Source organism: Gossypium arboreum, chromosome 13, assembly GCF_025698485.1.
Source record: "Gossypium arboreum isolate Shixiya-1 chromosome 13, ASM2569848v2, whole genome shotgun sequence".
Classification (NCBI taxonomy): Eukaryota; Viridiplantae; Streptophyta; class Magnoliopsida; order Malvales; family Malvaceae; genus Gossypium; species Gossypium arboreum.
In genome coordinates, this window is record NC_069082.1 from 93,135,751 (window position 1) to 93,151,345 (window position 15,595).

At 34.1% G+C, this 15,595-nt stretch overlaps 2 protein-coding genes and 1 non-coding gene across 3 annotated transcripts; 2 read left to right on the plus strand and 1 right to left on the minus strand.

The window, feature by feature from the left end:
* The first annotated feature begins 2,560 nt into the window (after positions 1-2,560).
* On the plus strand, positions 2,561-5,852 carry LOC108461594 (syntaxin-43-like). Its single transcript, XM_017761479.2, has 8 exons — positions 2,561-3,193; positions 3,711-3,987; positions 4,208-4,297; positions 4,483-4,560; positions 4,823-4,900; positions 4,997-5,062; positions 5,136-5,216; positions 5,300-5,852. Exons 1-8 carry the CDS (start codon positions 2,991-2,993, stop codon positions 5,405-5,407), a joined length of 981 nt encoding a protein of 326 aa, XP_017616968.1. The 5' UTR covers positions 2,561-2,990; the 3' UTR covers positions 5,408-5,852.
* A 173-nt stretch (positions 5,853-6,025) lies between these two features.
* TRNAT-AGU (transfer RNA threonine (anticodon AGU)) lies at positions 6,026-6,099 on the plus strand. Its single transcript has one exon. It is a non-coding gene; the product is annotated as a tRNA-Thr (tRNA).
* Positions 6,100-7,166: 1,067 nt separating this feature from the next.
* On the minus strand, positions 7,167-8,196 carry LOC108463458 (GATA transcription factor 16-like). The gene is made up of 2 exons (XM_017763397.2): positions 8,096-8,196; positions 7,167-7,817 (listed from the first exon to the last, which is right to left on the minus strand). Exons 1-2 carry the CDS (start codon positions 8,180-8,182, stop codon positions 7,461-7,463), a joined length of 444 nt encoding a protein of 147 aa, XP_017618886.2. The 5' UTR covers positions 8,183-8,196; the 3' UTR covers positions 7,167-7,460.
* Between the last annotated feature and the right edge of the window lie 7,399 nt (positions 8,197-15,595).

Here is a 15,595-nt window from a genome sequence, read left to right on the forward strand (position 1 = left end):
CTCAGTTGAGCATTCTGACGTATCTTGGGTGGATAACCACGTATCCATTTCTGTTTATATCATTCATCGAGCAGATTTTAACTAGTTAAATATCTTGTTAATGGATTTTATGAATGTCTACATGATTTTCGACATTAGATCGTGACTTGGTAATTGAATGACTTTGTATGGTTGAATAGATTATGCAACTTGTGCATAAAGCTCACCTGTTGAATGATTGTGGTTGACAAGGTTAATGTTTATTATTAGTATTGTTAAATGTTATGCTATGTTTATACAGTAAGTTTTATTGTTTCGACCTGTAAACTTACTAAGATCTATTAAAGCTTACTTGTGACGTTTTCTTATTTCCTTGTAGATATCATTTTGTGGAATCAGGCGATCGGATCAACTCAAAGATCACATTATCTAGCTATCTATCGGTAGATTTTGAAAATGTTTTCTTTTGGGATATGTGGCATGTAATAGGAGAATCATGTATATGTTTTAAGTACTTACTATAAAATGGTATGTTTTATACTTGTGTAATGAATGTATGCTTTTAGTTGGTAATACGCTCGTTCATGGTTTGGTATGAAAATCCAATTGTCGTGTGGAACTTGACATGTAATAGGAGTTATATGTTTATAAAGGTGTTTGAAATATCAAAGTTGTATAGACTTGTTCATAGAATAAAGTGGTTGAAATTGCTATGATAGGTTATTAGCTTGATGGATGGAATGGTATGTTTGATAGGATTATTAAATAGTTGTTTGATAAGATTATTAAGTAGTTGAACTTGTGGTTGTTGAATATAAATTTAGTTTGATATTTGATTTATGGTGCCAATGAGGGCATATTTGTTAAACACATAGGTTGAATTATTTTGGTATGTTTTGAGCTTGTTTTGAATGTGTTTTGATGGTATATAAATGGTTGATATTGGTTTGGCTTGGTACTTAAGAAATTGATCATGTTTTGGCTTGTTTTAGAAGTCATTTTAGGTGCACAAGGCCTAGGACACGGGCTGTCACACGGCCGTGTGCCACACAAGGTCACTCCACATGACCATGTGGCCTATTCAATTTTGGTGCAAATATGTCTCACACAATCTCAAGCTGTTACACTGCTTGAAGACACGACCTTGTGACCCTATTTCGAATCACACACAGGTTGACACACGGCCGTGTGACCCTATTTTTGAATTGTACATGATTTGGCCACATGGTCATGTCCTTGAGCCACACTGCCGTTTGACCGCTGTTTGTATATTTTACTCAAAATTTTGTAGAAGTTTCAATTTAATCCATAATTGATCTCAATTTGTTTTAAATTTTTCTAAACTCAAATTAGGTCCAGATTTGATTGAAAAGCATGGAAATGATTGAATATTATTTATTTGGTTGAATTTGATTGAAATTTATGATAAATGTTAATAGATTATTGTTGTAATGTCTTATAGCTCGAGTCAGACGACTGGACCAGGTATAGGGTGTTACACTTCGTCCCTAGATACACTGATTTATTTGATAACTTGACATCTGTAGGTGTCAAGGTCCTTCATACCATAATAGATGCACTTTTTGCACTTATAAAGAATTTTAAGTTAGGAAAACATGGTGGTTGAACTATCCATAAGAAAACTCATCATTTATAAATATCGAAGGACCTCTCCAAAAAAAAAAAATCTTATGACAAATAACTTTTAAACACATCTATTTTAATATTAATTATTTTATTGTATTGAAATAAAATCATTTTTATATATTTACTGATTGAGTCTTTAGCTTGATTGGCATAGACATTGTTGTTAATGCAAGAGGACATAGGTTCGAGTGCGTTGAAGCGCATTATTCTCCTATTTATGTGTTAGAGAGGGGCAATGGGCAGTTCTAGATATTGTTTCAAAAAGATCAGATATGATCAGAACGATTGTTCCCGTAGAGTATTTTTATTATATTGGCAGAATAATTGAATTTAAATAAGGGTAAATTACATCCAACTCAAAGATCATTAAACTATTTATAAGTTTATGTTTTGGTCATTAATTTTAAAAGGTTACAAAATGACTATTAAATCATTCAAAAATTTTCATTTAAGTTATTAGGCTTTTAAAATTGTTGTTATATGACCTTTTATGTTTGCAACGTTTACACTAATCAAAATCTCATTTTCCTCTTCTTTTTTTACAGTTTAGTTTTTTTTCGTGAAACAACTTTAAATGTCACGGACCGGTAAATTAAAATTCAAACAACTTTCTTATCTAATCTCCGACATTGACCATTAGATTAACTTGGATCTACGATATGTTCTTCTATTCATCGACAGATATGATCCCTTGTATTGATCGTTAAATCATTACTTGAAGCTCATTAGCTAGACTTAAAAAAAAAACAAACTTAACAACTCAATGACTTAAATAAAAACTTTCAAATAATATAGTGACCATTTTGTAACTTTTTGAAATTAAATGACCAAAACGTAAATATATTAATAATTTAGTTACTTTGGATGTAAACCTAAAAAGTTCGGCCGCCATAAGGTGGATGCGGATCTCGAATTCTCGGTCCGGCAGAAAAAATTCACTGTAGCGTAGGACCCGACCATACTAATTGAACCCGACTAAATTGAAGATAGAAAAAGTGATTAAAACATTAATCACACTTCTAATTTGCAACATTGAGCCTAATAAAATTAAAAAAACAAACCGAAAAAAAAAGAAGAAGAGAAAAGTCCCCACGCCAAGCCAACCGTATCATTTCTTCTTTGTAGTTTTACTTTATTGGTAGTTCCTCCTCAGCTTCGCCGGCACTTGACACTGCCGTTCGTCTCCGATCAACTGCCCACTTAACGGCCAATTACGTGTCCATCCCCTTTTTTTGCTTTCTCTAGCTCCGCCATGACAAAACCTCAATTTTTAGATCTCTAAATTCTAAATTCTAAATCTGAATCTAGATTTAGATTCATTTTTTTTTAATTTTTAGTTAAATATATATATTCGTTTTAGAGCTATGGCGACGAGGAACAGGTCGCTGCTATTCAAGAAATACAGGGATGCGTTGAAGAGTGTTAGAATTCCGGCGAGTTCGTCGGCATCGTCTGCGGCGACCAAGAGCTCCGGTGGAGGACCGGTGATCGAGCTGGTTAGTACTTCGTTGCTCCATCCAAATCGTTCTTATACTCCTCTAAGTACCGAGGATCCTGGAAATTCAAGGTAATTCAACGTTTGCAACTATTATTTTTCAATATAAGATTAAAAAAAAAAATTCAAGATCGAGAGCAATACTTGCTTTTCTTTTACTTATGCGTGAATTTATCTAAATATAATTAGTTAGCTTACTTGAGCTGAATTTGTCTCCTTTTATTTTAATTAAAATTGGTATAGTTTAGGCTAAGCAGGAATGTTAGATTATAAACTGTTTCGAGGAATTGGCATCGAAGAGATTCTTATGATTGAATTTGTTGGTAATCCTTGAATAATTCTTACAAGAATGATTTAGCTGTGAGATATTTCAAATGATATGGAAAGAGCTACAAAAATTATGAGGCGGTTTATGCAGTGCAATGAAAGATCAAAGTTTTGCAATGAGGGAATGTAGATATAAACTACAATTGGGTTTTCGTGTGAAGTTCATGTTCTCGTTCAAATAGTTATAAGTACGTCTATATCTCTGTTTGAATGATCATATAACTCTGTAGTAGGACAATAAGGTGTTGTTTGCTTGTTGCAGTAAGGGTGCAGTTACAGTGGGTCTACCACCAGCTTGGGTAGATGTGTCTGAAGAAATAGCAGCAAATGTGCAACGTGCACGGACAAAAATGGCTGAGTTGGCTAAGGCTCATGCAAAAGCTTTAATGCCTTCATTTGGTGATGGTAAAGAAGATCAACGCATTATTGAGTCTCTTACCCATGAGATAACTAATCTGTTGAGGAAATCAGAGAAGAGATTACAAAAACTCTCTGCATCTGGACCTTCTGAGGATTCAAATGTTAGGAAAAATGTCCAGGTAAGGCTTAGTGATGGTGAGATAAAAGGTCATCTTTGACTTTCTAGCCCTTACACATATGTCATTGCTGAAAGGAAGATAATAATGTCCGATGTTCAGGGCTTTATTTGGCATGTCCTCTGACATAATTTTAAGCTTTTATGCTCTTGAATGATGTACTATTCTGAACTGTTCTTTTGTTTACATTTCTTGTTTTTCATGTTTCTCTCCTTTTTGGCAGCGTCAACTTGCTACTTACCTTCAGAACCTATCAATGGAGCTCCGGAAGAAGCAATCAACTTATTTGAAGCGCCTCAGGCAGCAAACAGAGGTATAGAAAGAAAATTCCTTCTTGGCAATGCAATATTGCATAATGTTTGGTTGTAGTTTCACATGCCAAATGGTCATACAATTTCAATTTCAAACTCATTCCATTCATTTCTGTGTTTTCCAGTCTTATTATAATGCATTTTGTGCATTTCTTTAATGTAACTAAATTGCTGGTTTCTATTGTAGGGCCAGGATGGAGTTGATCTAGAGATGAATATAAATGGAAATAGGTCTTATGCAGAAAATGATGACTTGGATGATATGGTATACTGGTTCTTTAAACCTTCTTTCTTTTGTAATATACGATCAATCCAAACACATTTCAGGAAACTCATTTTTGGGGTGGTGAATGCCAAATAGCATGTTAGGATCTTGATAATCATGTGAGAATCAAGCTCCAAAATGTGCCTAGTTTAACTTCCTTATCTTTCCCCTGTATAATTATATTAGGTTTTCATGGATTTGTGGCTTTTATCTGATTCCAGTTTAGTGTCAGATTCTAACATTTTAGAATGATGTCATTTAGATATTTAGTGAGCATCAGATGGCAAAGTTAAAACAAAATGAGGCACTCACAGTTGAGAGGGAAAGGGAGATTCAACAGGCAAGTTCATTGCTCTTGATCTTTTTTTTATCTGATGCTGCTTTCATAGCTATCCGAAATGAATTATTTATGCCTGTATTAAAATTGTTTGTATAGGTTGCGGAGTCTGTAAATGAGCTTGCTCAGATTATGAAAGATTTGTCAGTTCTTGTGATTGATCAGGTAATGATCCATCTAGCATTAGTTGTAAGTTACAAACGTGTTCCAGAGCCATTAAATGCAATCTCCAAAACAGGGTACCATTGTGGATAGGATAGACTACAACATTCAAAATGTTGCAACTACAGTTGAAGAAGGCCTCAAACAACTACAGAAGGTCTTGTCTTCCTCCAATTATTGATCTTCATTTACATGTTTTCTGGCAATCATTCTAAAATCTTGTATGAATTCGAGTTGCAGGCAGAAAGAACACAGAAACAGGGAGGCATGGTGATGTGTGCTACAGTGCTCGTTATAATGTGCTTTGTCATGTTGGTCCTCCTAATCCTCAAGGAGATAATCTTTTGATTCGCATGCATGTTTTTTTCGTTGATGATTTCCAGTTTGACCAGCGGTGAGAGCCCATTACTTTAGAATCAGCAATTTCCTTGGTCAGCAGCATGAGCATGGGGGGATTTTGAATACCCCCATATGCATACGACTTAACCGTCATGATTACTTATTTTCTTACTCTTCAATTCTTGGGTTGTTGTCCTTTCAAGAAGAGGAAGAGGCGGGTGTTTGAATCGCGTTTAGAGGATTGATCTATAATAGAGTTTATAAGTTATGTATTCTTTTTCCTTGAGAAAGGAAAGGAGCTGATATTGATTCTTTAAAACTCCCTGGGTGGGTATTTCTAGCTTTAGGGGATTCCCATTAGGAGATGAGGTGTTTGGCTATATATCTATATGTATTACCTTGTATCAATTCTTTTAATTTCAAAGAAATGGCACATAAATCCACATTGTAATAATTAGATGTATACATATGCAGTTGCCATGAAGATTGAGATCCAAAGGCTGAAAGTCATATTAGGTATCAGCCTAGCAATCTGTTACTTTGCATTTCAATTTATGGTCGGTTGCATTTTTTTTTCTTAATTAATTCTATTGATTAATTAAATTATTTTGGATGCTACAGTCGACTGCTTTCGTAGCTCAGTTGGTTAGAGCACCCGTTTAGTAAGCGGGAGGTCTTGAGTTCGACTCTCAATGAAAGCATTTCTCCGATTTATTGAATCCTTCCGCATTTTTTGCTCCTTATAATTATTCGTAGCCTGCAGAAGTTAAAGTTTATCTATATACTTTAATTACCTTTTTATTTAAAAATCTCAATCTCCTAATTTTCTATTTAAAAATCACAATGGAGCCACAAATTGTAGGTATATTATGTTAAAATTTACCAACTTGAAATTTTGGTAAAATTGTCCTTATTTGGCATGATATATGATTGACAAAAAATAAACATATTAAATTGATAATTTTTGATAGAAACTACTAACAATGATAATGATTAGACTAAGATTTTCAAATTGGAAAAGTGAAATGATTGAATATTTAAATTTTAGGGTGTGCCTGGTTGGGTGAAAATGTAAAGGGATGGGAGGGAAGAAAGAAAAAATGGAAAGAAAATAAATTTTCAGTGTGCTTGATTAGGAAGAAAAATGAGGAGATAAAAAGGAAGAGAGCATTTTTTATCCTAATACATAAAAATTAACACTTTTAAATTGAAATGATGAGAGGAGAAAAGGAAAGTGATGTGCATGTTAATTAAAAATTATGCATTTTCTTTCCTTCTATTTTTCACCATTTTTCCATTTCTCCTACCAAGTACACCAATGATGAGAGAATTATATTTTTCATCCTCCTCCAATTTTCTTTCCACTCTACCAAGCTTATAAAGACCAAATTTAAAATTCTATAAGTATAGGGACTACCATCACATTTTAATGTAAATAGAATTAGGCAGATCCCTTTTATATATTGATTTATCCTTCCAAATTCCAGTTTTAATTGAAGAAAGAAATTAAAGTTGGTTAATTGTTCAATTCGTTAACCTTCAAGTGTCAGATAGTTTAGCCTCTGAAATGAAGGAATAATTCCATTTGGGGCGCAGGAAAAGCGTTAGGTTTAGGTGATATTACTTCCCTCTTGAGGCCACTTCAGGCCCATCACCACACCCGAAAAGATCAACTACCATTCCCCAAGATGAACTTCCTCTCAACAATCTACACTAGAATCATCTTTCACGCCACTAAATTTGCTTGCATAAGGTACGAATAACCAAAGATAAAATTCTCATTCCCATTCTCATTCTCATTGATTCCCGATCTAATATTTACATTATGATTGAACCATCATCAGCCATCCCCAAAAAACATTACTTCCCTCAACTCTCTCTTACGTAAAAAAAAAGAACAAGCAGCAGTCAATAACATGGGTTTTTTTAATTTCACTAATAAGGAAAATCCCAAGCAAAAAAAAGACAAAATGAAGAAACAGCTTTTTCGGTTAGTGTTTTCCCCTCTCCTTTTTGAAGCCCCCATTTCTTTTGTTTTGTTTTGTCTAGTCTGTTTCATATTTTAAGCAAAAACTGTGCCACACGACAATGCCATCAAAGAAATTGCAGCTTGTTCTTCCTCTCCCAACTTCCTTCTCCTTTGGCACCTTTGTTTCTTTACCACCCCAGATAAAGACGATGAGGTTTGGAACAAAACTTCACTGCCCAAAGCAAATAAACTCATCTTCACACTCTCGCTCAATCCATTTAAGTTGGCACTCAGATTCTCACCACCACCATCATTTGTTGGAGCAATAGAGCTGTTGCTATCTGATGATGGTGAATGTGATATCTCCTTCTTCTTTTCTATTCCTTTGTTCAAACCCAACATTGCTCTCCTTTTTTTCCTGTATCTGATTCCACATGCATTGCACAGTGACTGAAATTACCCCCCCAAAAAAAAAGCAAAAAACAGAACAATCAATAAATGTCAAATAAAGCAAAGTAATAGATTTGGTGATGATTATTAACCAAAACAATCAAACAGGATGAAGACTCATCAGCTTAAAAAGAAGCTAATATATGTATGGAAAAAGATGAGAGCTTTTGCCACAGGACGACTCATGCTGACGATTTTAAAAGAAAAAAGGAAATAAACCCAAACTTCAAAAAGATGTGTGTGTGAAAGAGATGAAAATGGAAGGTTAAAATAAATACCTTGGGGCCAGCAGGGCCACCTCTCCAAAGAGGGGTTTTTGTGGTTTTGCAATCAGTACAAAACTTCTTGCTGCTCTCACTCATCATATCTTCACTCCATGATTTCTGAATAATAAATACAAATCTAATCAGTAAATTAAAAAGAAAAGAAACAATAGGTTGAAAAAAGAAATGAAAAACTTCGAAGCATTGAAGATGATTTTTTTTTTTTTATGATCCACCTTTGCTCTCAGATCCATTACACCCATGAAGCAACTCTACAGATATATTTCGTTCAAACAGAATGATAAAGTGAAAAGAAAAAGAAAACCTAATCAAAGCTTGATGGGCAAAGAAAAACCAGCTTAACAATCATAAACCTTTCTCATTTACTGAGACGAAAAAAACAGGGAAAAGGAGAGAAGATTTTGCTCTCAAAGAACAAAACCCAGAAAACCAAAAATGAAAAAAGAAAAGCTAAAATTTGCAAAAAGAGAAGGAGAGAAGAGAAAACAAAAATGTAGACAATGAAGAAGGGACAGGGAGGGAGAGGTTGTCAGATCAATAAACCCTAGACAGAGGGGGTGATAAAAATACGGGAATGCCCCCCTACTAGTGACAGCTGAGCGCCGCTCCACTGTGAATGAGTGAAAAAACACACCCGCCAAAATTTTGAGAAGGGCAGGGTACACGTGGCAACATGCAGGAGGGCGGGGCTGGAGATGAGTTTTCAGGTGCTTCACTGTCAATTTTTTTCTTTTTAGTACCACTGTGTGGTTATGATAGGTTTACATACTAGGCCACCCACGTGATTTACCCTTTTTCCTTTTTGCAAAAATGGGTTTTTTTATACGAAAGAAATAGACGATCGGAAGTTTTTTTTTATTGAGTCATTGTATTCTTTAATGTTACTGTTAATTGCAGTATGCATCTTTCCACGCTTTTTCTCTAAAAGAACCAAAATTACTTAATTAATTACGATAATATCAAGAAAAAATTAAATACAAAAATGATTTGAAATTTACATCAGTGCTCCCTGATACATTAGTAGTAGTATATCCCCTTCATCATTAATCAATCATTAGTTTTTTTTAAAAATAATTTTTTCGGGTGCGTCACTATGTTAAGCTACACTAATATGTATTCGTTAAAATATTCATTAAAAATACGAGTATTTAAGGAAAAATAAAAAGAAAGAAAATTTTAATGGATGTCAATGGCCAGTCAGGCGACATCGGGTAAAATTAAAAAAGATTAGTTGTGTCAGATAGAAAAAAAATTTCAAATTAGTGCCATTAGTGTGTTAGGTGGCACCGGTGTCAATTTAAAAAAATGTCAGATTTAAAAAGGAAATTGACTTGTTTTTGTAACTAGTGTGTCAAGCGACACTGGTGTCAGTTTAAAAAAATGATTTTTTTTGTTGTCCCAGATGTGTCAGGCTGCATCAGTGTCTGCATTTAAAAAAATGATTCTTTTGTGTCACCATGTGTCAGGTAGCACCAATGGTATTTTTTAAAAAAAGAAATAGCTTTGTAGGGAAATAAGGAGACTGAAAAAAAAATTGGTATCACCTACATGTTAAGCAGCACCGATGGCTTTGTGACATTGCTAGGTGACAGTACCCAAAATATATATCCCCACCAATCCGTCTAAATATCTTGTATTAGTTTTGGTTTTTGTTGAACTTTTTTTATTTGCTCAAGAGAGCAAAAAGGGGAAAGATTTGTGTTTAGTAGGAGAAGATAAAATAAATATTATATCGAAGATAAATAACAATTCTTCGTATACGTTCATTTCGAGGGAGTAATTTTACAAACAGTTGGTTGTGTATTTGAATCTCATCAGAAAATAGGAATGAGGTTTAATAAGAATGTAAAGATCGAAAAAATGAAACAAAAGATTAATGTTAAAATAGCTTTCTATTGTGGAAGGACAATGTCCAAACTATTCTACAAATTTCCAGTTTCCTCAAATCCGTGCAAATATGCAGAGATGAAACTTGTAAATGATGAAAACGTAGGCACTATGATCGCAATTTATTGCTCAACTGGGAACATAAACGCTGAACCAGTTGAGTTGTTTACTGAGTCTGCCGATGTGGAGCCCAATCAAAATGTCACGCATTAAGTCAACAATACGGGTTTAACATTGATCTTAATGTCAGATGGGCAAAACAATCAGGTTATTGAGAGACATCCACATGGGCTAAAAATCCACAACATGGTGGAACTACGTATAACAACCCTATTCTGGGTCCCCGTTTAGGGATACATTTGGAGGTGATGGACATCGATGCAAATGGTGAAGAAGGAATTGATAATGATGGTTCGGGATAATATCGATGATGAAAGCGTAGAGGAGGGTGAAGATGTACACCCTCCTTAGTCGGGAACCTGAGTTGTGGCATTGTTATATAAAACAACCTTGGGGCCCACATGTTAAGTGTAGACCTCAATGCGACGCATGCATCCAAGTTCTTTGAGTATTTAAATATAACACCTTCTTACCGATTGGAGGTAGATTTCGAATTAGAAGAGTTGCAAGTAGGGCAACATTTCACGATCAAGGAGGACTACATATTTGCCATCAAGTGGTATAGCATGAAGGTGTTGGTGGACTACAAAGTCATAAAGTTTATACTGATATTATATTTTAGGGAATGTTAGAGGTTTGGAGAAGGGTGCAACTAGTAGGCTTAAGTTATATTTATGCAAATGACTCAACTGTGGACGATTCAAAAATTTGAAGGCCTTATACATGCACTGTTACACGTATGATGTAAGGCCATCACAAACAGGATGTGAAAAGAATTTGCAACTATATCATGCCACTAGTGATAGACATGCCCACTATTCCTATATCGTTTTGATTGTCGACATACAAGCCCGATTCTAGTACAAGGTGTAGTACAAGAAAGCATGGTTGGCTAAATAGATAGTCATGGAGCAGTTGCAAGAAGATTAGGATGCACCATACAATGAACTTCAGGGGTGGTTAGTTGCGATGCAAGAGTACGTGCCATGTATTGTCGTTAACTTGCAGATGCTTCCCTTTTATAGCCTAGAGGACGAACTACAACCAGAGAGAAGAATTTTCCATCGTTTTTTCTAGACATTCAATCAATGTGTTAGAGCCTTCTCCCACTATAAGCCACTGGTGCAATTTGATGCTACTTGACTATATGGTAAATATATGCAGATACTCCTAATTGTGATTGCACAATACGGTAACTAGAAAGTACAAAAGATATGAAATCATGGAAATTTTTCATGACGAACTTGCGGAGGCATGTTGTTAGACAAGACATCATTTGCATTATCTCCGATAAATTAAAAGGGCTAATTGCCATGATTAGGTGTTTTGGAGTTTCGTGAAGATTCGTCTACTGCATCCACTACATCGCCGTTAACTTCTACAGGTCTACAAGAATGCAGACTTGCACAAACAAGTCGTGAACATGGGTAAATATCAGTTTCAATTTATTTTTTAAATATTTTGAATACTTTTACGAACTAAAAAGAAATGTAATGTCTCATATCAGAATACATATGTAAGGTACGAGTGTAACACCCTATACCCGACCCGATTTACCGGATCTGAATATAATATGTCACAATACTTACATACTTAAAAAAAATTTACAATATGTGAAAACCATACTAAATGTACCTCTTGTTTATTTAAAATCTTTTCTAAGTCAAAAGGGTTTGAATGAAACATTTATCGTTTATCACAGACTTTCAAAGGTAGTATAAAGCCTTACAACATAAATGTTTGATAAAATAAACATATTTGTAGTGTGTTTTACTATTTGTCATTTGAAAACATGTTTTTAAAAGTGTCCCTCTATATGCATTGATCTATCACAAATCGATATGGTAAATTAGACTTTTCTGACGCACTTAAGGAGCCTTTTCTCAAGCAAAATAGTGTTTTTAGCGTAGTTTTTTGTTATTTTTATATTTTCGATTAATAAGTGTAAATGTCTTATTTTTTCCCATTCTATGACCCAAATTAGCCAATAGCGCCATTGAGAGGCCTAACATGTGTTTGAGTGATGTAGGGGTAAAAAACGAGCAAGAACGACACCAAGGGAAAATGTATCACCATATCCATTCCTTGGAATCACGATACCTCTAATAATAAAGAAGACTGAAGACACCTTTTAGTGGTATCATGATATTCACCTTCCAAACAAAACCCAAGGTTCAACACTACCCGAGGTATCGTGATATCACATTCGTCAAGGGGAAAAACTTGGACAAAAAGGATAGTCTTTGTCCACTCGGTCCACCAATCACACAAGGCCTTGTAGGGGAATTTTTGGCAAAAAAAGTCATTAGAATACACTTCAAAACAACCAAAAATTGCTGATGAGGAGGAATACAGACATTAACTTAGTTTTAGGTTTAGTTTTCTCTAGGTTTTCTTTAGTTTTTCTCTGCACTTTTTTAGAGTTTTTATTTTCCTTTCCTTAAACCTTAGATTAGAGTTTATTTTTCTGTGTTTACTTTTTAATCTTATTATTCTTAGTGTAAATTAAGTTAGTTATTACTGTAGCTAAGATTTATTTGCATTTTCAGTCCATGTACCTTACTTTCAAGACATTTTAAGCTTTAATTTAATGTGTTTCAGTTTATTCTACTTTAAAATTGTTAAAGCTTGTTCATTTTATGTTTCTTACTTTAGATTTTCCCGTTGAATACTTTTAGTTTTCTGATCTTTAAGTTTTCTTGCATAAAAATCTCAACTTTTATATTTTTCTTAAGTTTTACTTTCATGGTTGCCTTGATTTACATTTTTATGTTTATTTATTTTAATTTGAGCATGTGTAGCTAAACCTCAAAAGAGGTTGATTGATGGAGACGTAGGTAAACTAAAACTCTTGGATAAAGGACTAAATCATAATAAATTGGACTAAATCAAATAAAACTAAGAACTTGGGTAGTGACACTCTTAAGGGAATATCAAGATAAAGTGATCCCGGAAGGTAATCTTGCCGCGCACCCGTTCATGAGTCCCAAATTAACCAATGAAATCGGAAGATAAAATGGAGCCACTTGATAATTTACGTGATTTATGTCCCTTGTCCGAGGTTTGATGAACCACATTAAAGTCAACCAAACCCCATTAGTTATTTACTAAATAGTCCTTTAGTTTTACATTTTTTGTAATTTAGTCCTTAGAGTAGAACATTTAATTTTCTTGCAAATTTCTCTTATTATGAATTGTCGTACTATAAAATCGTGTTAATAGCCGCTTAGACTCTATCATGTATGCTAGCTATTACTCAATCGCCTCTTCTTTTGGGTTCAACCCCTTGGAATACTTCGTGTTCAATAAGAACTATAAATATTACAATTGACATTGATTGACACTGTACGCTTGTAGTAAAATAAAACTTTCAAAGTTGTTATATAAATTCATTGTTTTAACGCACACGTGCGTACTTGATCAAGTTGTTAGCGTCGTTGTTGGGGAAAGCAGTGTTAGATTGAGTAATTTTTAGTGTACATTCTTAGGTAGAGATAAGTAGTCAAAGTAGGATTTATAGATACGACCTTATTTTCTATTTGTTTATATTTTGTTACAATTTTTAATTAATTTTCTTCACTCTCTTGTGCTTGTAGGAGGCATTGTATGAATCAAACCGGTAATGGTGCCTTACCATTTGGGCTAGAATCAAAACTGGAACGTATCATCACACACGCGAGGAAGGTGCAAAATCCTAGAGATGCATCACCTCCACTAGCAGCCTATCGAAAATCTACAAGGAAAATTTTGACAACCACCACACCTACCCATAAAGCAATGAACTTTGCGTGACTACGCAATGCTCAATTTAGATGTTGTTTGAGGTAGCATTAATCGGTTGGTGATTAATGCTAATAATTTCGAAATCAAACCAGCCATGATCCAAATGATACAATTGAACCTTCAATTTCGAGGGTCACTGAAAGAAGATCCAAATCAACATCTTAAGTGATTTCTAACCATTTTTTATACTTTCAAATATAATAGGGTAACTGATGATGCTATACGTCATTGGTTATTCATTTTCTATCTTATTGATGATGCTTTTATGTGGTTAGATTTGCATCCGGTAGATTCCATCAACACTTGGGTCGAGCTAGCAAGCAAATTTTGGGCAAAGTATTTTCCCTCGAGCAAGACCATGAAACTTCATATGGATATTAAGAATTTTTGGCAATTCAAAGTTGTTATATAAATATTTTTAATATTAGTGTTAATTGTAATAAGCATCTATCAAGGCTTTTTCTCTAAAATAACCAAAATTAGTTAATTAATTATGATAATCATCAAGAGAAAAATTAAATACGAAAATGATCTGAAATTTACAGCGTTCGTTGGTGTTGCCTGATATATCAGTGGTACTGCCCCCTCATCATTAATCAATTATCGGCTTTTTAAAAAAAATAATTTTTTTGGGTGCCGCCATTTTGTTATACGGCATCAATATGTGTTTGTTAAAATATTCATGAAAAATACTAGTATTCAAGGAGGAACAAAAAAAACAAAAATATCGTTTAATGGGTGTCAGCAGTCTATCAGGTGGCACCAGGGAGAATTAAAAAAGAATAGTTGTGTCAGATAAAAAAAAATTAAAATTGGTGCCAACGGTGTGTCGGGTGGCACCAGTGTCAATTTAAAAAAAAAATTTTTTTGGGTGATGTAGGTGTGTCAGGTGACACCAGTATCAATTTATAAAAAAAATGTTAGATTTAAAAAAAAAATATTTTTTTGTGTCACCGGTGTCAGTTTAAAAAAATAATTTTTTTGTTGTCGTCTGTGTGTCAGGCGGCACTAGTGTCTATATGTAAAAAAAATAATTTTTTTTTATTTTCGTTGATGTTTCAGGCGACACCTGTGGTATTTTTTTAAAAAATAGCTTTGTAGGGAAATAAAGAGATCGAAAAAGAAAAAATTTCGGGTATTGCCAACATGCCAGGTGCACCAGTGGTCCCGCAATGTTGTCAGGTGACATCACCCAAAATATATAACCCCACTAACTCGTCCAAATATCTGTATTAGTTTTGGTTTTTGTTGAACTTTTTTTATTTGTTCAAGAGAGAACAAAGGGGAAAGGTTTGTGTTTAGTAGGAGAAGTGAAAATAGATATTGTATCGAAGATGAATAACCAATTATTCGTATATGTTCAATTCAATGGAGTAATTTTACAAACAACAATTGTTTGTTGATTTGAATCTCGCTAAAAATAAGAATGTAAAGGTTGAAAAAATGAAACAAATGATTAGTGCCAAAATAGGTCTTCGTTGTGGAAGGACGATGTCAAGATTATTTTACAAATTTCTAGTTTCTTCAAATCTATGCAAATATACGGGATGAAACTTGTAGATGAAAAAGACGTGGGCACTATGATCGCAATTTATTACTTGACTGGGAATATAAATGCTAAATCAGTTGAGTTGTTTTCTGAGTTAGCTGATCTGGAGCCCGTTCAAAATGTCACTCCATTAAGTCAACAATACGAGTTTGACT